The 19,880-nt window shown below is 41.5% G+C and overlaps 3 protein-coding genes across 6 annotated transcripts; 1 reads left to right on the top strand and 2 right to left on the bottom strand.

The window, feature by feature from the left end:
* The first annotated feature begins 2,169 nt into the window (after positions 1 to 2,169).
* On the top strand, positions 2,170 to 14,289 carry slc22a23b (solute carrier family 22 member 23b). 2 transcript variants are annotated; one of them, XM_027000808.3, is made up of 10 exons: positions 2,170 to 3,242; positions 4,228 to 4,331; positions 5,835 to 5,989; positions 7,145 to 7,313; positions 7,670 to 7,797; positions 7,908 to 8,010; positions 10,920 to 11,131; positions 11,726 to 11,758; positions 11,909 to 12,032; positions 12,288 to 14,289. In XM_027000808.3, exons 1-10 carry the CDS (start codon positions 2,814 to 2,816, stop codon positions 12,649 to 12,651), a joined length of 1,821 nt encoding a protein of 606 aa, XP_026856609.1. In that variant the 5' UTR covers positions 2,170 to 2,813; the 3' UTR covers positions 12,652 to 14,289. The 2 variants fall into 2 exon arrangements, with proteins under 2 accessions (XP_026856609.1, XP_026856617.1); XM_027000816.3 differs by lacking the exons at positions 7,670 to 7,797; positions 7,908 to 8,010.
* A 195-nt stretch (positions 14,290 to 14,484) lies between these two features.
* psmg4 (proteasome (prosome, macropain) assembly chaperone 4) lies at positions 14,485 to 15,645 on the bottom strand. Its single transcript, XM_027000875.3, has 3 exons — positions 15,094 to 15,645; positions 14,783 to 14,858; positions 14,485 to 14,668 (listed from the first exon to the last, which is right to left on the bottom strand). The coding sequence occupies exons 1-3, from the start codon at positions 15,274 to 15,276 to the stop codon at positions 14,547 to 14,549; spliced, it is 381 nt and encodes a 126-aa protein (XP_026856676.1). The 5' UTR covers positions 15,277 to 15,645; the 3' UTR covers positions 14,485 to 14,546.
* bphl (biphenyl hydrolase like) lies at positions 14,783 to 18,024 on the bottom strand. 3 transcript variants are annotated; one of them, XR_003410020.3, is made up of 8 exons: positions 17,817 to 18,022; positions 17,278 to 17,384; positions 16,933 to 17,099; positions 16,542 to 16,695; positions 16,291 to 16,422; positions 16,017 to 16,140; positions 15,658 to 15,811; positions 14,783 to 14,858 (listed from the first exon to the last, which is right to left on the bottom strand). XR_003410020.3 is itself a non-coding variant. In XM_035529240.2 (8 exons), exons 1-7 carry the CDS (start codon positions 17,888 to 17,890, stop codon positions 15,721 to 15,723), a joined length of 846 nt encoding a protein of 281 aa, XP_035385133.1. In that variant the 5' UTR covers positions 17,891 to 18,024; the 3' UTR covers positions 14,783 to 14,858; positions 15,684 to 15,720. The 3 variants fall into 3 exon arrangements, 2 of the variants coding, with proteins under 2 accessions (XP_035385133.1, XP_026856651.2); XM_035529240.2 differs by having other exon boundaries at positions 15,684 to 15,811; positions 17,278 to 17,381; positions 17,817 to 18,024; XM_027000850.3 differs by having other exon boundaries at positions 15,684 to 15,811.
* Between the last annotated feature and the right edge of the window lie 1,856 nt (positions 18,025 to 19,880).

Here is a 19,880-nt window from a genome sequence, read left to right as displayed (position 1 = left end):
TATGGAAAAAGTGGTAGTCGTCCAATTTAGTCATTTCCTCACTGACGTCTCTATTGTTATGTTCTGCTGTATGCGCAGTGGTTTGGTTATTTTTCTCTCTCTCTCTCGCTCTTTCCTTTCTCCAAGCTCTGCAGCTCTGACAGTTTGCTACAGTGCCCATTTTACTCCTCCACTCAGAGTTTGCTCCATGTTCCAGTCTGTATGGTCATCATCGCCTCGAGAGTCTTGTCTGTTCTACATCCCATCCTCAGGCGCTGCTGATTACACTGCCAACGAGCCTGGTTGATTCATTATATTCTGTGTTCTGCTTGTGTTTTTTTCCATTTGTATTGCTGTGCATGTTCTTGTGTATGTAGCCTTTTTACATATAATCTGCCTTGTTTATAATTCACCATTGTATAATTTTTGTATACAGTAGGGGTAGAGTTGGACACCATCTGTGCTGATAGTGAGTTTAGTATTTGTTTTGTGGCTATTATGGGAAAGTAATTAAGTAATTTGTCTCTTGCTTCCTAGGGGTTAGGTGAGGTTGAGAGTAATACAGCTAATTAGAGGGTTTTGTTTATCTTCTTGGAACTGGGCAACCTGACATCAGTACTGGTGTTTGTTTTATAGTATGCCTTTCTGTTCATTCCATCCCATGTCTCTGTTCATTTCTCCTTTGTTGCAAACATTTTGTTTTGGTTGCAAATCCTTCCATTACTTCATTATGCTACAGTTCAACCTAGACCGGCTTGTAACATTATGAGCCTTTTCAGTCTGGATTTTGCCCACATGATGGTACTGAAACTGCACTCCTGAGAGTTGTAATTCACCTTTTACTGTCTGCTGATGCTTGACACCTAAACATTCTCCTCCTGCTTCACCAAAGTGTGGATTTCAATGCTGTTAATCACAATGTCCTGCTTTTCTGGCTTCTATTGGTATTACAAGGCTTACTTTAGATTCATTTTAGGTCATGCCTTTCTGACAGAAAGGTTTGCCTCCTTAGAAGTAACTTCCTGCCCTATTGACATAAGGTATGTACAAAAGGATCTGTTCTTGATCCCCATCTTTTTATTATTTACATGTTTTCCATTGCACAAATCATTCATAACCATGGTCTTAGCTTTCATTGTTATGCACATGACATTCAATTATATATAAGTGATATTCCCAATAACATTTCTACAACCACCTCTCTGGCAGATATGTTGACAGCAAATCCCTCCATGGGCTACCACTATCTTTCATGGAGAAGCGCCAACGCGTTCAAGGTTGATTTTAAAATCCTTTTAAATACTCTTTAAATATCTCCATGGCTTTGCTCCCATAGTGATATGATGTTGGATGTGTTCCTTTCTGGCCTTTCAGGCAGGCTAATGACTCTAGTCAGCCCCAGAACCTGGCTAAAGAGTGGAAGTATGCCTTTAGTTATATATAGGGCCAAGCTCTGAAATTTTCTACTGAAAAGGTTTAGGACTGAATGAAGGCTTGAAGGCCTTGAAAAGCAGCTTAAAAAACAATCAATATTGCATTTAATTAGGACTTTTTATACACATTGTTTTATTTTATTCTTCCATTCTGTTCTATTTTAGTTTATATTTTCTATTTAATCTTTCATATAAGTTTTTCACAAAAAGTGCCATACAAATAAAACCATTACCACCATCATCATTTCTGATGTGTCGGAGGACTCTCTATTTTCCAAATACCTCACTAAAGAGCTATCACTGCAGGCAAGTTCATATCTAAATTCTATTTCTAAAAAGGTCTTGGGTATAGCTCCAGTTTCTGATAGAATAAATGAAAATTATATTTTGTTTGTAAATGATGGCTTTTATTGAAAAATAAATTATTCTTGTATAACTGTTCGTGTAAATTTATGACGCAAGAAAAACGGCGTATTAGCTACTTTGATGGCTACTTATACTGAATTATATGTCCAGTCGAATCGTTAACCACAACTTACAGTAGCAATGAAGGGTCTGAGTCAGAGTTATTGCTAAATTTGAGATTAGGCTGTCGTTCAATAAATTTGACTTCTTTCGGTGCAACCCCGGCCAGTTTACAATAGCAGCGTGCGTGCAGAGGCCACACAACGGTTCTTTGTTGCTTCTTCGTCCAATCACACGCTTCGTGCTAGATCGTCCCGTGCATCTCCACCAATGAGATTTGGCAGGAAAGCGTTTCAGCGTGTGCTGACCGGTTATAGCTTATGTATTGAACTGATAGCCGGTGAAAATGGCTATCACGGACTGTTCTGAGAGTAAGACCGGTTTGTGTTAGATTCGCAGCATAGCCACTGACTTCAGATAAGCACGTTTCAAGTTTGCCTTTCCAAACGGAACATCGAGCTCCTATATGCACCGTACAAAGCGGTTCCGTTTGAGGCAGGATTGGGGAACTCAGGGATGGGTTTCGGAACCAAACCTGCCCGCTATCTGCGCATAGACAGGTGTATTACCTGTGGACGCCGGGTACACGGACCTTGTTTACCATATCATGCCGCTATCGGAGCGCTTGACGTCCAGATGCAATTCACGCAGCCCCACGATGGCGTGATTACCTGGAGGATCCCAAAAGCGAGGGCATGCCGCGCACTCCGTATGCTTGGCTCACGCGACTGACAATACGGCCTGGATCTGCCAGATTCAGACGATATACTGAACTGGCCTCTAGCCTGCTCAATATTGGACTGGATTTATTTCGGCCTGGACGTAGGTGCATCGTGCTTTAAAGCGTTTGTAGCCTGCTATAGAGAGTGTGTGTCCGTCGTCTTTCCGGATTTTGGTGGAGACAAAGACCGTGCGTGGGGAGGGGAAAAGTACACTATGGCTACGGTTCGGTTGGACGGGTTGGACCAGCTGCCCGAAAACGGTACCGTGTCGCAGACACCAGAACCTCATATGTCGAAGCTGCTTTCACAGGTGGACAATGCTGTGTTGCCGTTTCTCGGCGGTTTCGGGAGGTACCAGAAGCGTCTCGTGGCTCTGACGTGGATCCCCGCGCTGCTCATCGCGTTCAGCCAGTTCTCGGATTATTTTCTCCTCGCTCAGCCCAAGAGCACATGCGCTCACTCGGACGGCAGCGCGACAAACGAGACCGGCGTAGCGGTCCCTGGCAGGGATTTAAGCGAGAGCACTCTCTCACTGGATGTGTTGAGTAATGCCACTCGGGCTGAAAGCAGCAGTGTGCGGTGTATGTGCACGCAGGGCAGATTTGAACTACAGTCGGGACTGCAGCAAAATGTAGTCACCAAGGTACGGTCACGCTGCTGTTTTTTTCCCCGGTCTCTCTGTTTGCTGGTGTGATTTGAAAGACTAGCACAGAATGATTTGTGTAATGATTTAAACCGTTAGCCATGCTTACTGACACGCCCTGTGGATTAAATACAAGGGTATACAATGCTCTTTAGTTAATTATGCTGGCTCATTGGAATTTTTGCCGGTGGTAACAAATCTTGCTTTTGAAATGGTAAAGCTCTGTGCAGTTAAATCGGGGCTTCCTGAATCAGCTCTGCATGGCACAAACCGGAGGCTTAAACTGGGTCTTTAAAAGGCAATTTGCTGTCTCGTGCTCTCGACAAATGCATGCAGACAGCTGCAGTGTCCGATAACGTGGCCGAGGGTTCTTAAAACCGTTTCAGCGCGGGCTAGATAATTCTCCCGCCCTAGCCGCTGTTAACATGTCTACACTTGTGTTTCCAGTATTTGGCTAGAGTCCATTAATAAGGTTAGTGTCCCGAACCAAAGAGCCGTATCGACGTGCGTGGGTCAGTTTTTCACTCACGCAACATGTGTTGGGGGAAAGCAACTGAAACCAGGTGACCCAAAACAAATGAAAGAAATAGGTTTATCAGATTTGTCACTGACGAGTGTCACGGTTTAACTTGATGAGTTTTAATCTAGCGCCCACGTTTGTACATGTACACCAAAACTACGCCTATAAATGTGATGTATGCATTAAAAAGTTAAAATAAAATAGTAGTATAGGCTGAGAGCTGAAGTGTGAAAGCCTCTTGTGATGGCCTGCTGTGTGTGAGAGACTAATTTCACCTTTACTGTGGTCTCATTAATCAATCATGATTTAAGGTGTATAATGTCACAGCAGTTAAGTTCAAAGTTTGAGCCTCCAGATGTCACCCGGTTAGCTCTGAACAAACAATGCAATGTAGTATGTGGTGTGATGTAGCTTTGCTGTGCATGTGCGTAAGCTTGGGTTCTAATGCCCTGTCTCTCTCAACAGTGGCAGCTGGTGTGTGATGCGGAGTGGAAGGTCCACATTGCTAAGTTCTCTCTCCTGGTGGGTTCCATATTTGGCTATCTGCTGATGGGGGCTATGGCAGATTGGTAAGCTATTCGGTGCAGTGACCGTGGCAGGCCATGATCCGGAGTCACATTTTGCACTTTCACTGATTTGCCGATGTGTGTTTTTCCTGGTCGAATCAGCTCATAATTGAATTATCGAGCCTTTTATGATCTGTAGGTAATGTGGTGGTGCATGGAGAATGTAGGTGTGTGTGTGTGTGTGTGTGTGTGTGTGTGTGTGTGTTATGTAAGTAATTAGATCATGATCTAATCTTGTTTTCTCCCTTTTCTAGCACTGGATTTAAAAAGAAAAAATGACCATGTTGTTAATGTGCAGACTTTCTGCTTTAATGTATGGGTGTAGGAATTATAGCGCTTTTTAAGGAGAGTATTCGGAAAACCAGCTGCTCATTGGTCTCTTGGATATCAGTGTGTCACTGCAGTTACTTTCTGCTACAAGACCTGACAAAAAAAAATATATTTTTTTTGATGTCACATTTTTAGTTTATTGCTGTTGTCTTTCAACATGAATGCCTTAGAAGGGTCATTGCCAGGAAATAAGGCCATCGTGAAAAAGATATCAGAATATACGTCAAAGACATGACCAAAAAAAAAAAAAATGTTGCACAGCAAAGCAACCATTGATGAGCTTAGCAATGCCAAATGTGGTGGTAGACCATAGCAGACCATGACCAAAGCTGAAGAACAGTCCTGTTCAAATGGGTGAAAATGTTCATACTGTTCATACCTCATATGTTACTTTTCAGGATTTAGGCATAGATAGAAGCAGCAGTGTGAGTTCAGCTTAACCAGAGAATCCTCACCACCAAACCCCAGTAACACCCCAGGTGATGGCTTATTAAAAAGTACATGAAAAGCGTATAAAGCTCTAGGGTGAAGTTTAGATGAAGATTAAGTTGTAGCAGCATGTGGGGCAGCGATAACACCAGATCTGTGGAAATGATTCACATGTCTGTACTGAAGTTTAAATGTGGAAGTTGTTATATTAGTGGCCAGGCAGTGTTTCGGGAAGCAAGATGCCCACCGTCTGGTGATGTCTGTTGATTGTAGGCATCAGCTAGTCAGCAAATTTAAATGCATTTGAAACCAAATACTACACATGACAGTTTGATTTCAAGTTGCATTAATTTTACCCATATTACTTGGGCTGTGTTACTATGTGCTTCACCCAATATTGGTGCAATATAGATGCAAAAAAAGGGACCCCACTTTACCCTTAAGATCATGTTCATTCTACATCCAACAAAGTAGATCCCTTGCCAAAGCAACAAAAACAGCCTAATCCTCATCTTACTTCCAGACTTCGATGCTTTAATTATGAAGGTCAACTTTGTATGTATCAGGTAATCCTGGACCAAGTTTGAGGCTTTAATTTCAAGACGTGTCTCTCTCTCTCTCTCTCTCTCTCTCTCTCTCTCTCTCTCTCTCTCTCTCTCTCTCTCTCTCTCTCTCTCTCTCTCTCTCTCTCTCTCTCTCTCTCTCTCTCTCTCTCTCTCTCTCTCTCTCTCTCTCTCTCTCTCTCAGGTTAGGACGTATTCCAGTGCTACTGGTATCGGTGCTGTCTGTGCTGGTATTTGGCATATGTGTGGCCTTCTCCATGGACGTGGCCATGTTTAGTACTTTGCGATTCTTCGAGGGCTTTTGTCTGGCCGCCATCCGCCTCTCCCTCTTTGTATTGAGTACGTTTCTCCACCTCCTCCACCTCTTCCTCCTCCTTCCTACTCAGGCTTCAGCCTACTTCACACATCTCTTTGTATCTGCTGGGGTCGTCCTACACGTCCTAGACATCTATGGTTGCCGCAAGGCTTAAAATGTCTGATTGCCTGGTTCTTGCTCCATTTCAAACACCACCACTGTCCAGTACATCCCAGTAAATATCACAATTTCATGTGTGCTTGCCTTTGACTTGGCAAATATGAAATATTTGAAAAAGTATTAAAGGCAAAGTGCTTTAAAATATCAACTGAGCCCTGGTCAATAGCATTTAATTGCCTTGAATTTCTCATTTACTTTATGTTGCAAAGGCAGTGTGTTTCTGTTGACTGATCTGTAAATGTTGCAGAGAGAATTCAGCTGTAGAGACCGAGAGGTGTGTTTCAGGGTAACACATTAAATAAGTGATCTACTCTTGGTCACGTTTCCCTAGTGTGCCTCCAGGAATAAAGACATGGTTTTATTTCACCACTTTATATGGTAAGAATATGGGACCATTTGTTTATTTTTAGAAATTACAAAAATATATACATTTTTATAAAATCATGTCTTGTAAAAGTAGTCTCCATTACTATCAATATTAGGTTAAGTGCAGCATACCAAACACAATGGCACAATCCTATCCACACACTTTTAGTGCCTGCTCTTTTTTAGAGTGATCATTGCACAATAGAGTGGTCTGGTGGGAATTAGGAGGATAAAGTTGATGGTTTAGATGCGTGCACATGCACACTCAAACACTGTTCATTAATTTGAGTGAAATACTCCACTAGGCAGGTTTGTTGTTTGGTTTTCCTTTCATCTGTTTTGTTCTGCCCCTTGTGCTTTGGGTAGTGTAGCTACATTGGTTGCTCTCTGGGGTTAGCATGCGAGTGTACGAGGAGGATTAGGGTGAGGGTTGAGAGGATCCTCCCTGGAGTGGTGGATCACTTTCAGCCATGGTGAGAGAGGGGGTGGGGTGGTTTGAGGTACTAGGTACCAGAGCCAAAGAAAAAAAAAAAAAGGATGATCCAGCAGACTGTTCTCACAGTAAAATAATAAAGATAATTGTGTCATTGCTGTTTTATTTCATTTTTTTCCTGTGATCTCTCTCTCTCTCTCTCTCTCTCTCTCTCTCTCAGGGATTGAGTTGTGTTTGCCTCGTTGGCGCTTCTCCATGATGATGGTTGCCAGTCTGGTTGTTGTGGGTGGGCAGCTGCTGATGCCTGGCTTGGCAGCGGTCTGCCGCGATTGGCAGACTCTCCAGGTCCTCATCATCATCCCATTCGTTCTCATGCTTCCATATGTTTGGTAAGCTCCGCCCCTATGTATAGGCTACAGAGAGGTATAATTGCGGTGCACATCACAAATTTATCTAGCTGAGATGAAGAAATAATAATATTATTATTATTATTATATATTATTTATACCAGTGGTATATGGGAGAATTATATAGTGACGCTTAGAATATGCAGTGAAGTGAATTAGAAAAGCTCTCCCTTTCCACCCAAAATATAGCTGTAATTTGGGAGAGTGAGCATGGAAGACAGCCGCTTAAATAGCTACAGCAGTGTGGTGGGCGGAATGAAGTCATTTGAATATGCTCCTCCAAAACTATCAAAACAACCCCCTTTTTAGATGCTGACCATCCCTCTGTGCTGTTGTAGGGTGTTTCCTGAGTCACTGCGCTGGTTGTTGGCCACACAACACTATCAAAGAGCAAAGAGGCAAATGTACTCCATTGCCCAGAATAACGGCGTTGACATGGCAACGGACCCGAGTGGCATTCTCTCAGGTAGAGGCATGGCGTATGATGGAAGGCTTTGTGTTTTACCCAACCAAGATGAGGAGGATGATGATGATGATGGTGGTGGTGGTGGTGGTGGTGGTGGTGGTTGTGTTTAGAGCTGGCGAGCGAGCTGCGACAGAAGCCAAGGACATGCTGCGTTACACAGCTGAGCAGCACAAGAAACCTGTGGAAGAGCACAGTGGTGCTCTGTGTCAACTCGTAAGTGCATGTGCGTGTGTGCATACGCGTGCGTGCGTGCGTGTGCACATTTCTGTTTTAGCTTCAGCCAAAAATGCTAGTTGTCTCTGATCATGCATGTGTTAGGCTGGTAGATTTTGCTCACTCCTGTATGGGAAGCTGTTTAGGGCAAAATCAGTGAAACACTTGTGCATGCACACAACACTTGTGCATATATATATATATATATATGAAACACATGCGCATACCCACATACTATTTTACATATGCGTATGTTAACCTGCACATACACACTACTTACATTTGTGTATGATAACTTACACATACATATACATGCATTTGCACATCCGATTGCACATAACTATGCTTGTATGTTTTTGTATGTGTGTGCATGTAAAAATGTTTGTCATTTCATTGTAAAAGGAAGGCAGACATTTAACATGTATACTGTACACTCATGAACATAAGGTGTAGATTGTGCTATATTATCTTAACAAATATTCAGAACAAATGTCATTGGTATTGGGAGTGTATTCTAACGATGAGATATGCGTTCTGAATATTTACTCACATACTATAGTAGCTGAGCAACTGATTGGAGGATTCTGAGACGATAACATGTAGCCTAATGGTCTAGCCACGTTGTTGCCAACAAGACTACAGGCTATGTAGCATATAATCTTGTCATTTCACTTTGAGTGTAAACTATCTGAACATAGTTCTCGCTTGCACTGAGAGTGTATTCTGAAATATGCTTAGGATTTATTCAATTTGTGTGTTCCTGTGGTGGGACATGAATATGTTGTCTGTGTCAAACAATTGATAGATTGATTTAAAAAAGTGATCATGTACTAATTAAATCTCAGATCCAAACACTGGTTAATATGAACCCCTGTCAAGGTGTTCCTTGGTCAGTCAGGAGCACCAATATGAGTTGTGCAAGCTGTTGGTGAAACTGTAAGAATATTCTTTTCTTTGTGTCTTTTTTAGCGACCTCTCCTACTTGTGGTGAGGAGCATGCTGTGCGATATTTAAGGCCATAGATATTTGGTTTCCTGTTACAATAGAATGACCTCCATGCACACTGAAAATTGTTTTACCGACACATGGCCAAATGGATACATACAAGCATAATTAAATTCTGTTATGCAATTGTACATTATAAGCAAAGTATGTACACTGGAGATCAAAATCGGAGAACAATTTATGAACACTTGATTTTTTCAGAAATAATGTAATCTTCAATGGTCAACATTTGAAGGATTTTTTGTTGGGGGTATACCATGCCACTAGAAGTGTTTTACAAAATAACCAAGATATTTCAATATGACCTTTTTTTTTGCAGAAAGCAATGATCAAAATTAGAGAACAGCAATGACTGTAACACAGAGAAAGATTACAACTACGTTTTCTGAAGGTTACAACAGTCACCAATCAGTAGGAAGTGCACAGGCGATTGCTTTGAATGATTTCAGCACATCTACAGCCACAGGACATCACTAGTCCAATACTGCTTTGGTGTGATTTTGGTCCACTCTTCTTGCAGTCTCTTCCACATTTCGGGGAATGTTGTGGGTTTCTTGGCCATAACTTTGTCACCAAGGATTTTCCAGAGATTTTCTATGGAGTTTAGATCAGGACTCTGGGCTGGCCATTTCATTGTTTCAGTGTTTTCAGTTTCAAGGAACTGCTTTACTCATTTTACTGTGTGATGGGGGCATTGTCCTGCATGAAAATTGCTGGTGATTGAGAGATGAACGCAAGGCAGGAACCACGTGTTGTTGAAGGTTCTGATACACACTTGCATTCACTGTGCCATGTAGCTATATGACAGGTCCAACTCCTGCTGCTGAGAACATTTCCCGACCATGACACTTCCTCCTCCACCTTTCACTGACTTCTTTGCATACTTTGGGTTCAGTCTTTCCCCAGTTTGTCGACGAACATAATGTTTCCCAAATAAATTAGACTTGCTTTCATCACTAAAGTGAACTCTGGACCACTTCTGTCCACACACCATGCTCCTCAGCTAAGGTTAGTCTAGCATTTTGATTTTCTGCTAATGAGAGGTTTGGTCACTGCAGAGTTGGCTTTCACTCCAAATGCTCTTAAACATCGAGACACTGTATGACGAGACAGATCCTTACCCTGTTCAGTGCTGAACCGGCGAGCAATTCCAGCTGCAGTGTTGAACTGATTACCCATGGAGATTCTCCGCATTATCCTGTCCTCTCTTGCATTTGTCTTTTATGGGCGACCAGCCTTCTTGGGGGACTTGAATGAGTTGGTGATGTTGTAAAGATGCAATATTCTAGAAATCACAGACTTGGTACGACCAATGTCTCTTGCTATGGCTAATAGGGTCACGCCTTTGGCCTTCATCTGGACAACCTGTTGCCAGAGGGTTTCAGTCACTTTGGAACGGTTCACCTTCTTGTAAAGTCAGTGAAAACTGGAAACTTAGGCTGCCAGTTAAATAGGATTTGTCAGATAATTAAGGAAATTAGCACCCGGTGCCAGATTAACACCAATAACATTCAGGTATCTGAAAGTGTTCTCTAAATTTGATCAGTGTTCTTTTTCAATTATCTCATTTAAGTTTTTTATACTGTGCTTTAAAATATATACAACTCATGAAATAAGCTTAAAATACTGCTCTTTTACTCCTGTTAGGATAGATTCACATAGGACTGCACAGTGACCTTGACATTTAGGAAATTGTGTGTTCTCTAATTTTGATCTGCAGTGTATGTAAGAAGTTGGCTTTTTATGTGCAAGCGTTTCATATGTATGTGCAGCTAGTTTGAATGTGCACAACTGTTTTTGTGTGTGCACAACATGTATTTCGCCCTAAATACTCTCTCTCTCTGTCTGTGTGTGTGTCTGTGTGTGTGTGTGTGTCTGTGTGTGTGTCTGTGTCTCCCCCGTAGGCTGACGGGCTATGGCATCCACCATTGTTTTGCACGCAGTGTGCTGGAGGGCAGCACATCGCACCTGCACTACTATGCCCTGGCAGCCATTGCCATGGCATCGTGCCTTGTGCTCTGCCCTGTAGTCACAGCCTTTGGCAGGAGAGGCGGCCTTCTGACCTTCATGATCATTACGGCGCTGGCCTCCTTACTGCAACTCGGCCTGCTCAGCTGTGAGTCCGCACGCGCATGCATGCACACACTCGCATGCATGCATGCATGCACACAGACATATTCACATGGACATGGACACACCCACTAATGTACACACATGAACACACACATACACAAATGCGCATACAAACATATACATACACATGCATGAGCAATAGAAAGACCCATGCATGTGCACACAATCACATGGACACATGTGTCTACATTTATTGGCTCCTTTGAGCTGTCACTTAGATGATTTTTGTCCAAACATTTGTTGTTAACTTGATGCGTTTAATAGACATTTATAATGCAAAATATATGTTTATGCAAACACCTATGAATGCAGTATAAACTGATATATGTGCACTGACGTGTACATACACCACTTCAAGGCACCAACTGCCCTATTTTTAAAACGGGTCATTCATTCGAGGTTTGTGGAGTTATGGCACAGCTGTGTAGAGAACAAGTCCATTTACTATTAGTCAACAATGACTGAGCACAGAAATGACTGAAAAACATATTTCCAGACAATTTTTGTGTGTGTGCGTGCGCATGTGTGTGTTTAGTCTGCCGTTTGCACTAATTGTTTTTCTCTTTTGTTCAAAAAGTAATAGGAAAATACAGTCTTCGCCATGATGCAGGTAAGACCAGACTGAGGGAGATGTCATCATATGGCTGATGGCATTCATTCGTTTGTGACCCTCACCCCCTCACACACACACACACACACACACACACACACACACACACACACACACAAGAAGTGTTAAAGGTATACTGTTTACTGGCAGTTCTGAGGGACACGCTGAATCGGCGCTTTTCGGTGGCGTTTTCCATCATTGGAATGTTCTCCTCTCACGCTGTCAGCACTCTCAGCAGCTTCTACTGTGCGGAGATCACGCCTACTGTCATCAGGTCAGCATCTCCTCCAGTGACGCTTGGAAAGCTCCTCCACAGGAGCTTGCGGTTTTTTATCTGAAACAGGCTTGTTGCTCTGTCTTACCTTAGACTCAAATGCTCACACTTGGGCAATACTGAATACTTACCCCAATGTAGTAAAGAATATTGTTCTAATCAAAAATCTCACATACTTGCTCTTTATAAGGAACATATGGGTGGCAGGCTTTCACATTTCCTATGCGTAAACCTGGTATTTTATCTGTGAAACAGGGGTGGAGGCGTAGGTCTGGTCCTCGCGAGCGCAGGGTTTGGCATGCTAACGGCTCCGCTCATGGAGCTCCATAACCAGAAAGGCTTCTTCCTCCACCATGTCATCCTCACCTGCTGCACTCTGCTCTGCATCATTTGCATTCCGTTGCTGCCGGAGACCGCCCGACAACCCCTGCCCGAGACTCTGGCTGAAGCTGAGGGGCTGTTGCGCAGGCCCCTCCTCCCTGGAGAACAGCACCACCTCCTAGCCAGGCCAGAAGTCAGGGAGTATTCCCGTGTTCAGGACACGCCCCTTCACCAGGCAGCCAATCCCAGCAACAGCACAGCGCCAAGTAACAGCACAGCGAATGGAGTGAGGACTTGATAATGTATGTGTTGCATGAATCAAAGCACAGGCCATAGGAAGAACAGCGGCAATGATCTGAATGGCTTTATGAACAAGGACGCATCATGAGGTTAAAACCACTATAAGAATTTCTGGAGCTTTTTTAACCAGTGAATGATGACAAATGTCTGACTATGAAACAGGTTATAACTATTCATAATGTCATATCTCATCAGCCAGCTGAAGTGAAAATGGACAGTGTGGAGTTTTGTGATGATAGATATTGGTATAACTTCACTCACAATGAAGTTCACAGTGAACTAAATTATATTTTTTTGAATGATCACAAAGTTGATGTTGAATTACTGGTGATGGTGACAATGCTGAGTTGCCTGTTTTCATGTTTTCTAAAGCTCAACTGGAATTTTGCACTAAGCCCAGAAAAAGCAATCATGTGTCAATCTAAATCTGTAATTATGGTTGTTTTATGCATATGAGAGAGATGGATTATGCACTGTGGATTACGATTGTTGAAATGCATCAGTCTGAATCCATGGACCTTTTCACATTCAGGTGTGTTGTGATATTCCTACTTCCATTTAATTAGAATCTTATTGCGCTGATGGTTTTGGTACAAAAGCCTTCAGAATGCACAGACATGTTTTAGAGCTTCAAGTTTGGGTGTATGGGCAAATGTCCTATATAATTGTACACTATAACAGTTACTATTTCCATTTGGAAATGTAAAAATTTGAAGACAGCATAGCACAGAGAGAGTAAGCCCTCCAAACTGGCTACTATTTCCTGTAAGGGTATGTTGGGCAAAGGGCCCTCTACCAACTTTATATTATCAGTGGGTGTGTCCATAAGTTGGTGACTTCTTATCCAGTCCTCAGGGCCCACTGGATGGTCCACATTGTCAGTTTATCCCAGTTTCCAGTTGGTTTGAGTGTTCTGAGAGCTGGGAGGCAGCTCCCAGAGAACTGGGTGGGGAAACTTTTATAAAATGTATTTCTTCCATTAGTGAAATGGTTGTCAGAGACAACCATTTCACTGTCTTGTGCATATTGGTGCCTGCAAGGTTTTTGACAAGGGGCCCATACAAGTGCACTGTACAACTGGCCTTAAAGTGTGACTGCTAATCTGAGGCTCTGTTTTGACAAAGTTAAATCTGGTTCACACATCTGAGATCTTGTCCTTTGTATTTGAACAGAAACCATGCTCAGTGAGGAATTTTCATTTCTGAACTGGATCTGATTATTTCAGCATCATGTGCATATAAGGAAAACTTATATCTAGTTGCGTATAGAATTTGCGTATAGAATTAATAGTTTGCTAGTACCAATTATTTTCTTTCTCCTGCACAATAGTTTCGGGACAAATGACTATCTTCCAGGGCCATAATGGTGATGAACACATCTGCAGCCAGCACATAAATCTTCAAAATATCTCATCTGTATTTAAATAGACTGCCAAATGAGTCTCCTTAGATGAGATGTACTTATCTTGCATTACTTATTCAGTAGTGAATCTGACCAGTAATGTGCAGAGTAGGGTAGAGTGATTAATGAAAATGTATCCTTTTGTCTGGTTTTATAAGACATTGCACTTGTAAATAAATATGTTTGATTAAACCAGTTATTTATTGATGACATTTCAGTAAAGCATTCTTAAAGAGTTGTGTGTCCTGTTTAATGAAGGAACATTAGATTTCTTTAAGAGTTTGTAGACCTGGTTGAGTGAATGCAAACTATATACAGGCTATATAAAGCTACAATTATTTTTGCTTAAATTGTGAGGTTGGCAGAGTCCATTTTTGGCAATTCAGACTTGTTCCTATGTGCAATGCAAAAAATAAGCACAAACAATATGGACATTTTTATATCTTATTTGTGTACTTACGTACAAAACAAGGGTTTTACAGTTCAAAGCATTTAAAATCTGTCAGGGTGGAGTTCCATCTCCTTTTTGATTCTATTCTCCACCAACAGCGTTAGGTTCGAGTCCGTCATGGGCAAATTATAACTCACAAATACTTGCTTCTTCGTCTTCTTTGCTGCAAGTCAAGATAAAGCAAGTTAAAACTACATTTCTCCCGGAAATTGTAAGTTACAAACAAACAAATTGTGAAAGATATGTGAAACAGACGGTCTGTGTGGTGAGCACTTACTGAGTCTTTGAGCTAAAGAATTTGGGGTCGTTTCTGATGAATCTCCTAGTACCGACGTCGACAACGGCATGGAGTCCTAACAAAGAAAACAGTGATGTTTACATTAATGGTCATTCTGCAATTGTGGAACCCAAAAAGTCTCATTTTCCATTGAGAAGTCTGAGATGACAGTCCTGAGACGAGAGTCCTTTCGCTTTTAAATCGGCCCGTGTCGGCAGCCCTTACACAGCGAAAAATATAAACGCTTCTACCGAATTGAAAACAAAACTGCACGCCCATTAACAACTGCACACGCGAAAGACACAACTTACAAATTTACTGCACATTGAAACTGCCAGGTTGGAAAGTACAGCGCTCGTGCCGATCCAAAGGAAAAATCCACCGTTTAATTTCATAACATGGAAATGCACAACTTGCTCCAAGATCTTCTCCGAAAAGTCATAAACAGTAATGGCCTCTACGGCTTGCTGGCTACTACAATCGCCGTTCTCCATATTGATACTTCTTCGGCCTTTGATGCAGCTAAACTAATTTTAAATTAACAGTGTATTGTATTTTATTTTTATTTTACCAGTGTAGGCAAAACTAAGCTCCAGAGCCTCCGTAGAAACCGCTTCGCTGAACTATAACGTTACTAAAGTATCATCTTGGTGCTTCAGCGACACCGACCGGTTAGGAGGAGAAAAAGCAGATTAAAAACTAAATTAAGTTTAAAAACATTTATTTCATGGTCAATTTGCAGGTTTATTTTATTAAATATCTCTTTGGAATTATTCAGCAGAAATCTGACAATTATAGAAATATATAAAGAAAAGTACATTTCAAACAGTATGATCAAACAGTATGTTCTACCCTTTTTGATATTTAGACCTTGCCTTTTAGAAACAAGAAGAACAGAAACCTTTGAACATGACTCTTGATCTTGATCCTGGAATCAGTCATTCACTCAGGAAAGCTTCCACTAGTGAGTTAAATTCAGTGGCAAATCTCAGGTGCAGGTTATGTTTGCCTTCTGGCATCACATGCATTCTGGCAGGGTGACAGCAAAAGCCATCGGGTTATTAGCATTGTATAATATTAGCGTTATAGTATAAACAACAAAATAAATAAAGCAGATGTCTCACAATTATATGAAAACAAGCAATAATTGGCAGTGAAATAGTTTTGGGGAAGTAGAACCTCATGGCATGGTTCTTCTGATGTCCACTGCTGTGGAGAGGCTGGTCTAACTCACCGTGAACTGCGGATGTTCTGAAGGAGGTACTCTGGGTGAAAGGATGGGACCATCGGATCTTTAGCCCCATGGACAATCAATGTGGGACAATCAATCAGTTCCAATAACTCCTTACATATGTTACCTTCACCAGTAAAACAGACAATAGATTTTACACTTCATCAAAAGCACTTATTAAGAATTCCAACAAAATGTTGAAATAATGTGCAATTTCAAAACTTAAAAAATAACTTAATTTATATGAGAATTAACCCCAGAGGTTGGCTAGTATCACCTTCAGGTCTGCTTTTAAATTGGCAGATTCCATCCACCCATCTCTCCCAGGTCTCTCTGAAGTATTGAGCACCATACATTTTCTCCATTGGCTGCCTCATTCGCTCGCTCCACAGTGATGTGTCTCGAATTGCTGGAACACACAAGTCTGCATGTCACTTATGATGGACAGAAAATACTGCAGACGTTTCTACTCCTTTCATTTTGGTGCTATGGAACTTCTCTCTGCCTGGCTTGACCATCCTTTCTCACCATTGTAGATTTGGACATCTTGCTCTGATACGTAGGCATTTGAGCCCCAGACCACCATCTTCCTAATAAGGGCAGGGTTTAATGCAGCAGCAATCAAAGCTGTGATGCCCCCATCACTCCAGCCCAACAGAGAAAAACGGCTAAACCCCAATGCCTAGAAAGAGACATAGTGAGTGAGCAAGTGAAAGAAAGAGATTTTCAGTTACTCACCGGCAATCTTCTTTGGAGATATATATATCTCTCTGAAGAGGATTCCAGGTGAGTGTGTACTCTCTCACACACACACACACACACACACACACACACATACGTGTGTGCGCGCTACACTACAAACTATCCTAAATTCAACTTTTCATTAGTTTACTGTTAGTCACTGTGTTAAGCCTGTGACCTGCATCAGGTCTACAGCATCTTTTGCGTCTCTGTGGAAGAAGTCTATAGGGAAGTCTCTGACTGGGGGACGAGAGTGTCCATAACCACGGGGATCCCATGCCACCACTGTAAAGCGCCTCTTATCCAACTTATCCAGCTGTGGGGCAAAATCAGTCTGACCACTTCCTGTTTCAATGAAGAAGAGAGAGAGAGGTTATCATTGCACAATAACCTGCAGGCTCTTTTACCTCTGCTACAATGAGGGTTAACTAATATTCGCTTTACACTGCTCCTTTGGTTAAAAAAAAAAAAAAAAAAAAAAATGTTTTGGTGAGTCTAATGTGTTACATATGTCACGGCTCACCCAGCGCCCCTGGCAGCAGTAACACAGAGTGGTCTCCCTTGCCAGTCTGCTGGTAGAAAAGGTCCACTCCATTCACACTCTTTCTGCCCGAGCTGACAGACATGCTGCTGTAAAAAGCAACAGAGCGTCAAGCATCTGAAGCAACGCGCGTGTAAGGGCGTCAATGCGAGCAGCTGTGCAACCCTTTAAGACTTAACGCGTCGCAGCCGTTCACGATGAGTCCTGCTTCAACCGCAGTTAAGCGCATGGCTTTGAGAGTACACGAAATGGCCAATGTAAAAGCCAGTTAACTCACGCAGTATCGACTAGTAAAACTTTAGCGCCACCTTGCTTCAAGAACTTTAATGCCAACCAATATTTCAAATTATTTCTGTTCAGAACAGCTAGTTAAATGGTTGAAATTACGTAACATATTACATGTTATATACGTTTGCTACCCACTATGCCTAATGCGCGGGACCAAGCAACCAAGAACAAATCAAGACACGACAGCTGGAAAGATAACTAGCTAGGCTAGACAACATTAACGTTAAATTTACCTGCAAAGAGATCGGTTTTGAACGATTCTTCGGATCACATTGAATAGTCTTCTTTTACAAAACAGTGTCGCCATAACAGCCGCGTAAAATTAAACTAAGACAACTGTTAGCATTTAGATCAAATTTAAGTATGCATTTACCACAACCCCACAATGTAGCTAACGAGCTAGAATACTATTTAACTACGCCCCCCGTGAAGTAAAGTTGCGAAAGTGCGAGAAAGCTCATGTATCCTATGTTGGATGGAAACTTTTTATTTAATGTCAGCACTTTCTACAAACATGGAATCTTAGTTAAATTCTTGGAAACTTGGTTCCCATTCCACGCATACCGTCCGATTAAAACGAGAATACTGTCAGGTTTAATTGTTATTGTTTGTTTCGTTTACTTTATTATTTTAATAAGATGAGTATGCTAAATATTTTTGCGTAATTGTTATTAACCTGTCATTTTGCGCTTTTGTATGACCGGGAAAGAATGACTCGTTTCAAATACGCTATGTAATGTCAGTTGAATGGTTATGATGAGAGTTTGTGCAGGGTTCTGAAGGTTTTGGTTTCACTTCCTACTGGTTGCTAACCATATGTGGTGACACGCTGGACTGCTCAAGTTTCAATAAGGCGCAGTCTCCACGCTTTATGTCACCTGGACCTCTCAGTCACACGGCTCGCACATCTGCATGGGTGTCTTAGCCCTTCAGTTGTGATCTATTCAAGATTAATTTGAGCTACCTCTCTAAACATAATAGTGTACTTCAATATAATTTACCATTTGCCATCGCAGGTGGAGTAAGCTGTGTTGACGTGTGTGTGTGTGTGTGTGTGTGTGTGTGTGTGTGTGTGTGTGTGTGTGTGTGTGTGCGTGCGCGTGCGTGCACAGGGGCACCCACAGGTGTAGTGAACTGTGGGGGTGTCCCTGGTGAACTCTCTGGCCCATTCGGTCTCCCTTGAGATTCATCATTCAGTGGGACAGTAGAAGGTGTCAGTGAAACATTTGTATTTGAGTGTCTAATGTATATGTGAAAATGAAGCTGGGGCTTTAGGGGATTTTTCACTACAACCTGCCCGCTAGAGTAGAAGTACCATAGCAAATGGCATGAAACCAATTAATACCAATATGTCAAAAATAGAGCTAGTTTTATCTGGTTCATCTAGTGCAGTAACAGTGACAACAATGTCATGTCTCCTCAAGGCAATAACTGTGCAAATTGTAAGAGAAAAAAAGGGAACGGTATCAGCTAATAATCTAAAAAAAGTGAAAAGTATCAGCTAAGGAAAATGTATAAGCAGCACATTATCAATTTTTTAGGCACAACTATGTACCTAATAAGCTGCCATACCTTCTGTCAGCACAGTTGTGTTGTGAAGTCAGTTGACCGACTAACTCACTATACCAGAGTGCTGTATTGTGTGTGTATGTTAAGCATTATTGGTCTCTTTCAGTCAGTTAGTGGTATTAACCAACAGGCAAAAATTAGCCAGATGCATGTATTATATATTTATACTGTAAGTGCACACTTTTAAACAGTTTATTAAACACTTATGAGTACAACATAAACTTATGAATATATGAATGCATATACAAATTTATATAGAAACCTAAAATATAGAGAAATAGGCCACTGGAAATCTAAATACGACTGTGCAAAGAATACACTTCTTTGTACAAGTACTTAATAAACTGGGATCTCAGTGTATATTCATACATAGATAAAGTTCAGGGGGTTTTCAGGAATTATTGTGATTGTTGTTTGAGTGTGTGTGGTTTTATGATATCTAGGACTATAGTTTGACATTCTGTATTCATGTCTTTTCTAAAATAAAGGTATTCCTTGCTCAAAGATTCATGATTAGATGAAAAAATAACTGCACAGACAGGCTAAGGACTTGACAAAACATGTATTAATCTTAACCAATCACTTTGCAAATATGAACAAAGAATGGATATGCTAAATATTAATACAAGTCAAATTTAGCTCCATATTCTATTTGATATAAATGTTTTTACACTGACATTAGGCTCAAATGCCTAGCATTTAGGCATCTTCAAACATCTGTCCAAGGT

This window comes from Electrophorus electricus, chromosome 2 (assembly GCF_041902795.1).
Source record: "Electrophorus electricus isolate QZ-2024a chromosome 2, ASM4190279v1, whole genome shotgun sequence".
Taxonomy (NCBI): Eukaryota; Metazoa; Chordata; class Actinopteri; order Gymnotiformes; family Gymnotidae; genus Electrophorus; species Electrophorus electricus.
This window is presented reverse-complemented; position numbering and strand designations above follow the sequence as displayed.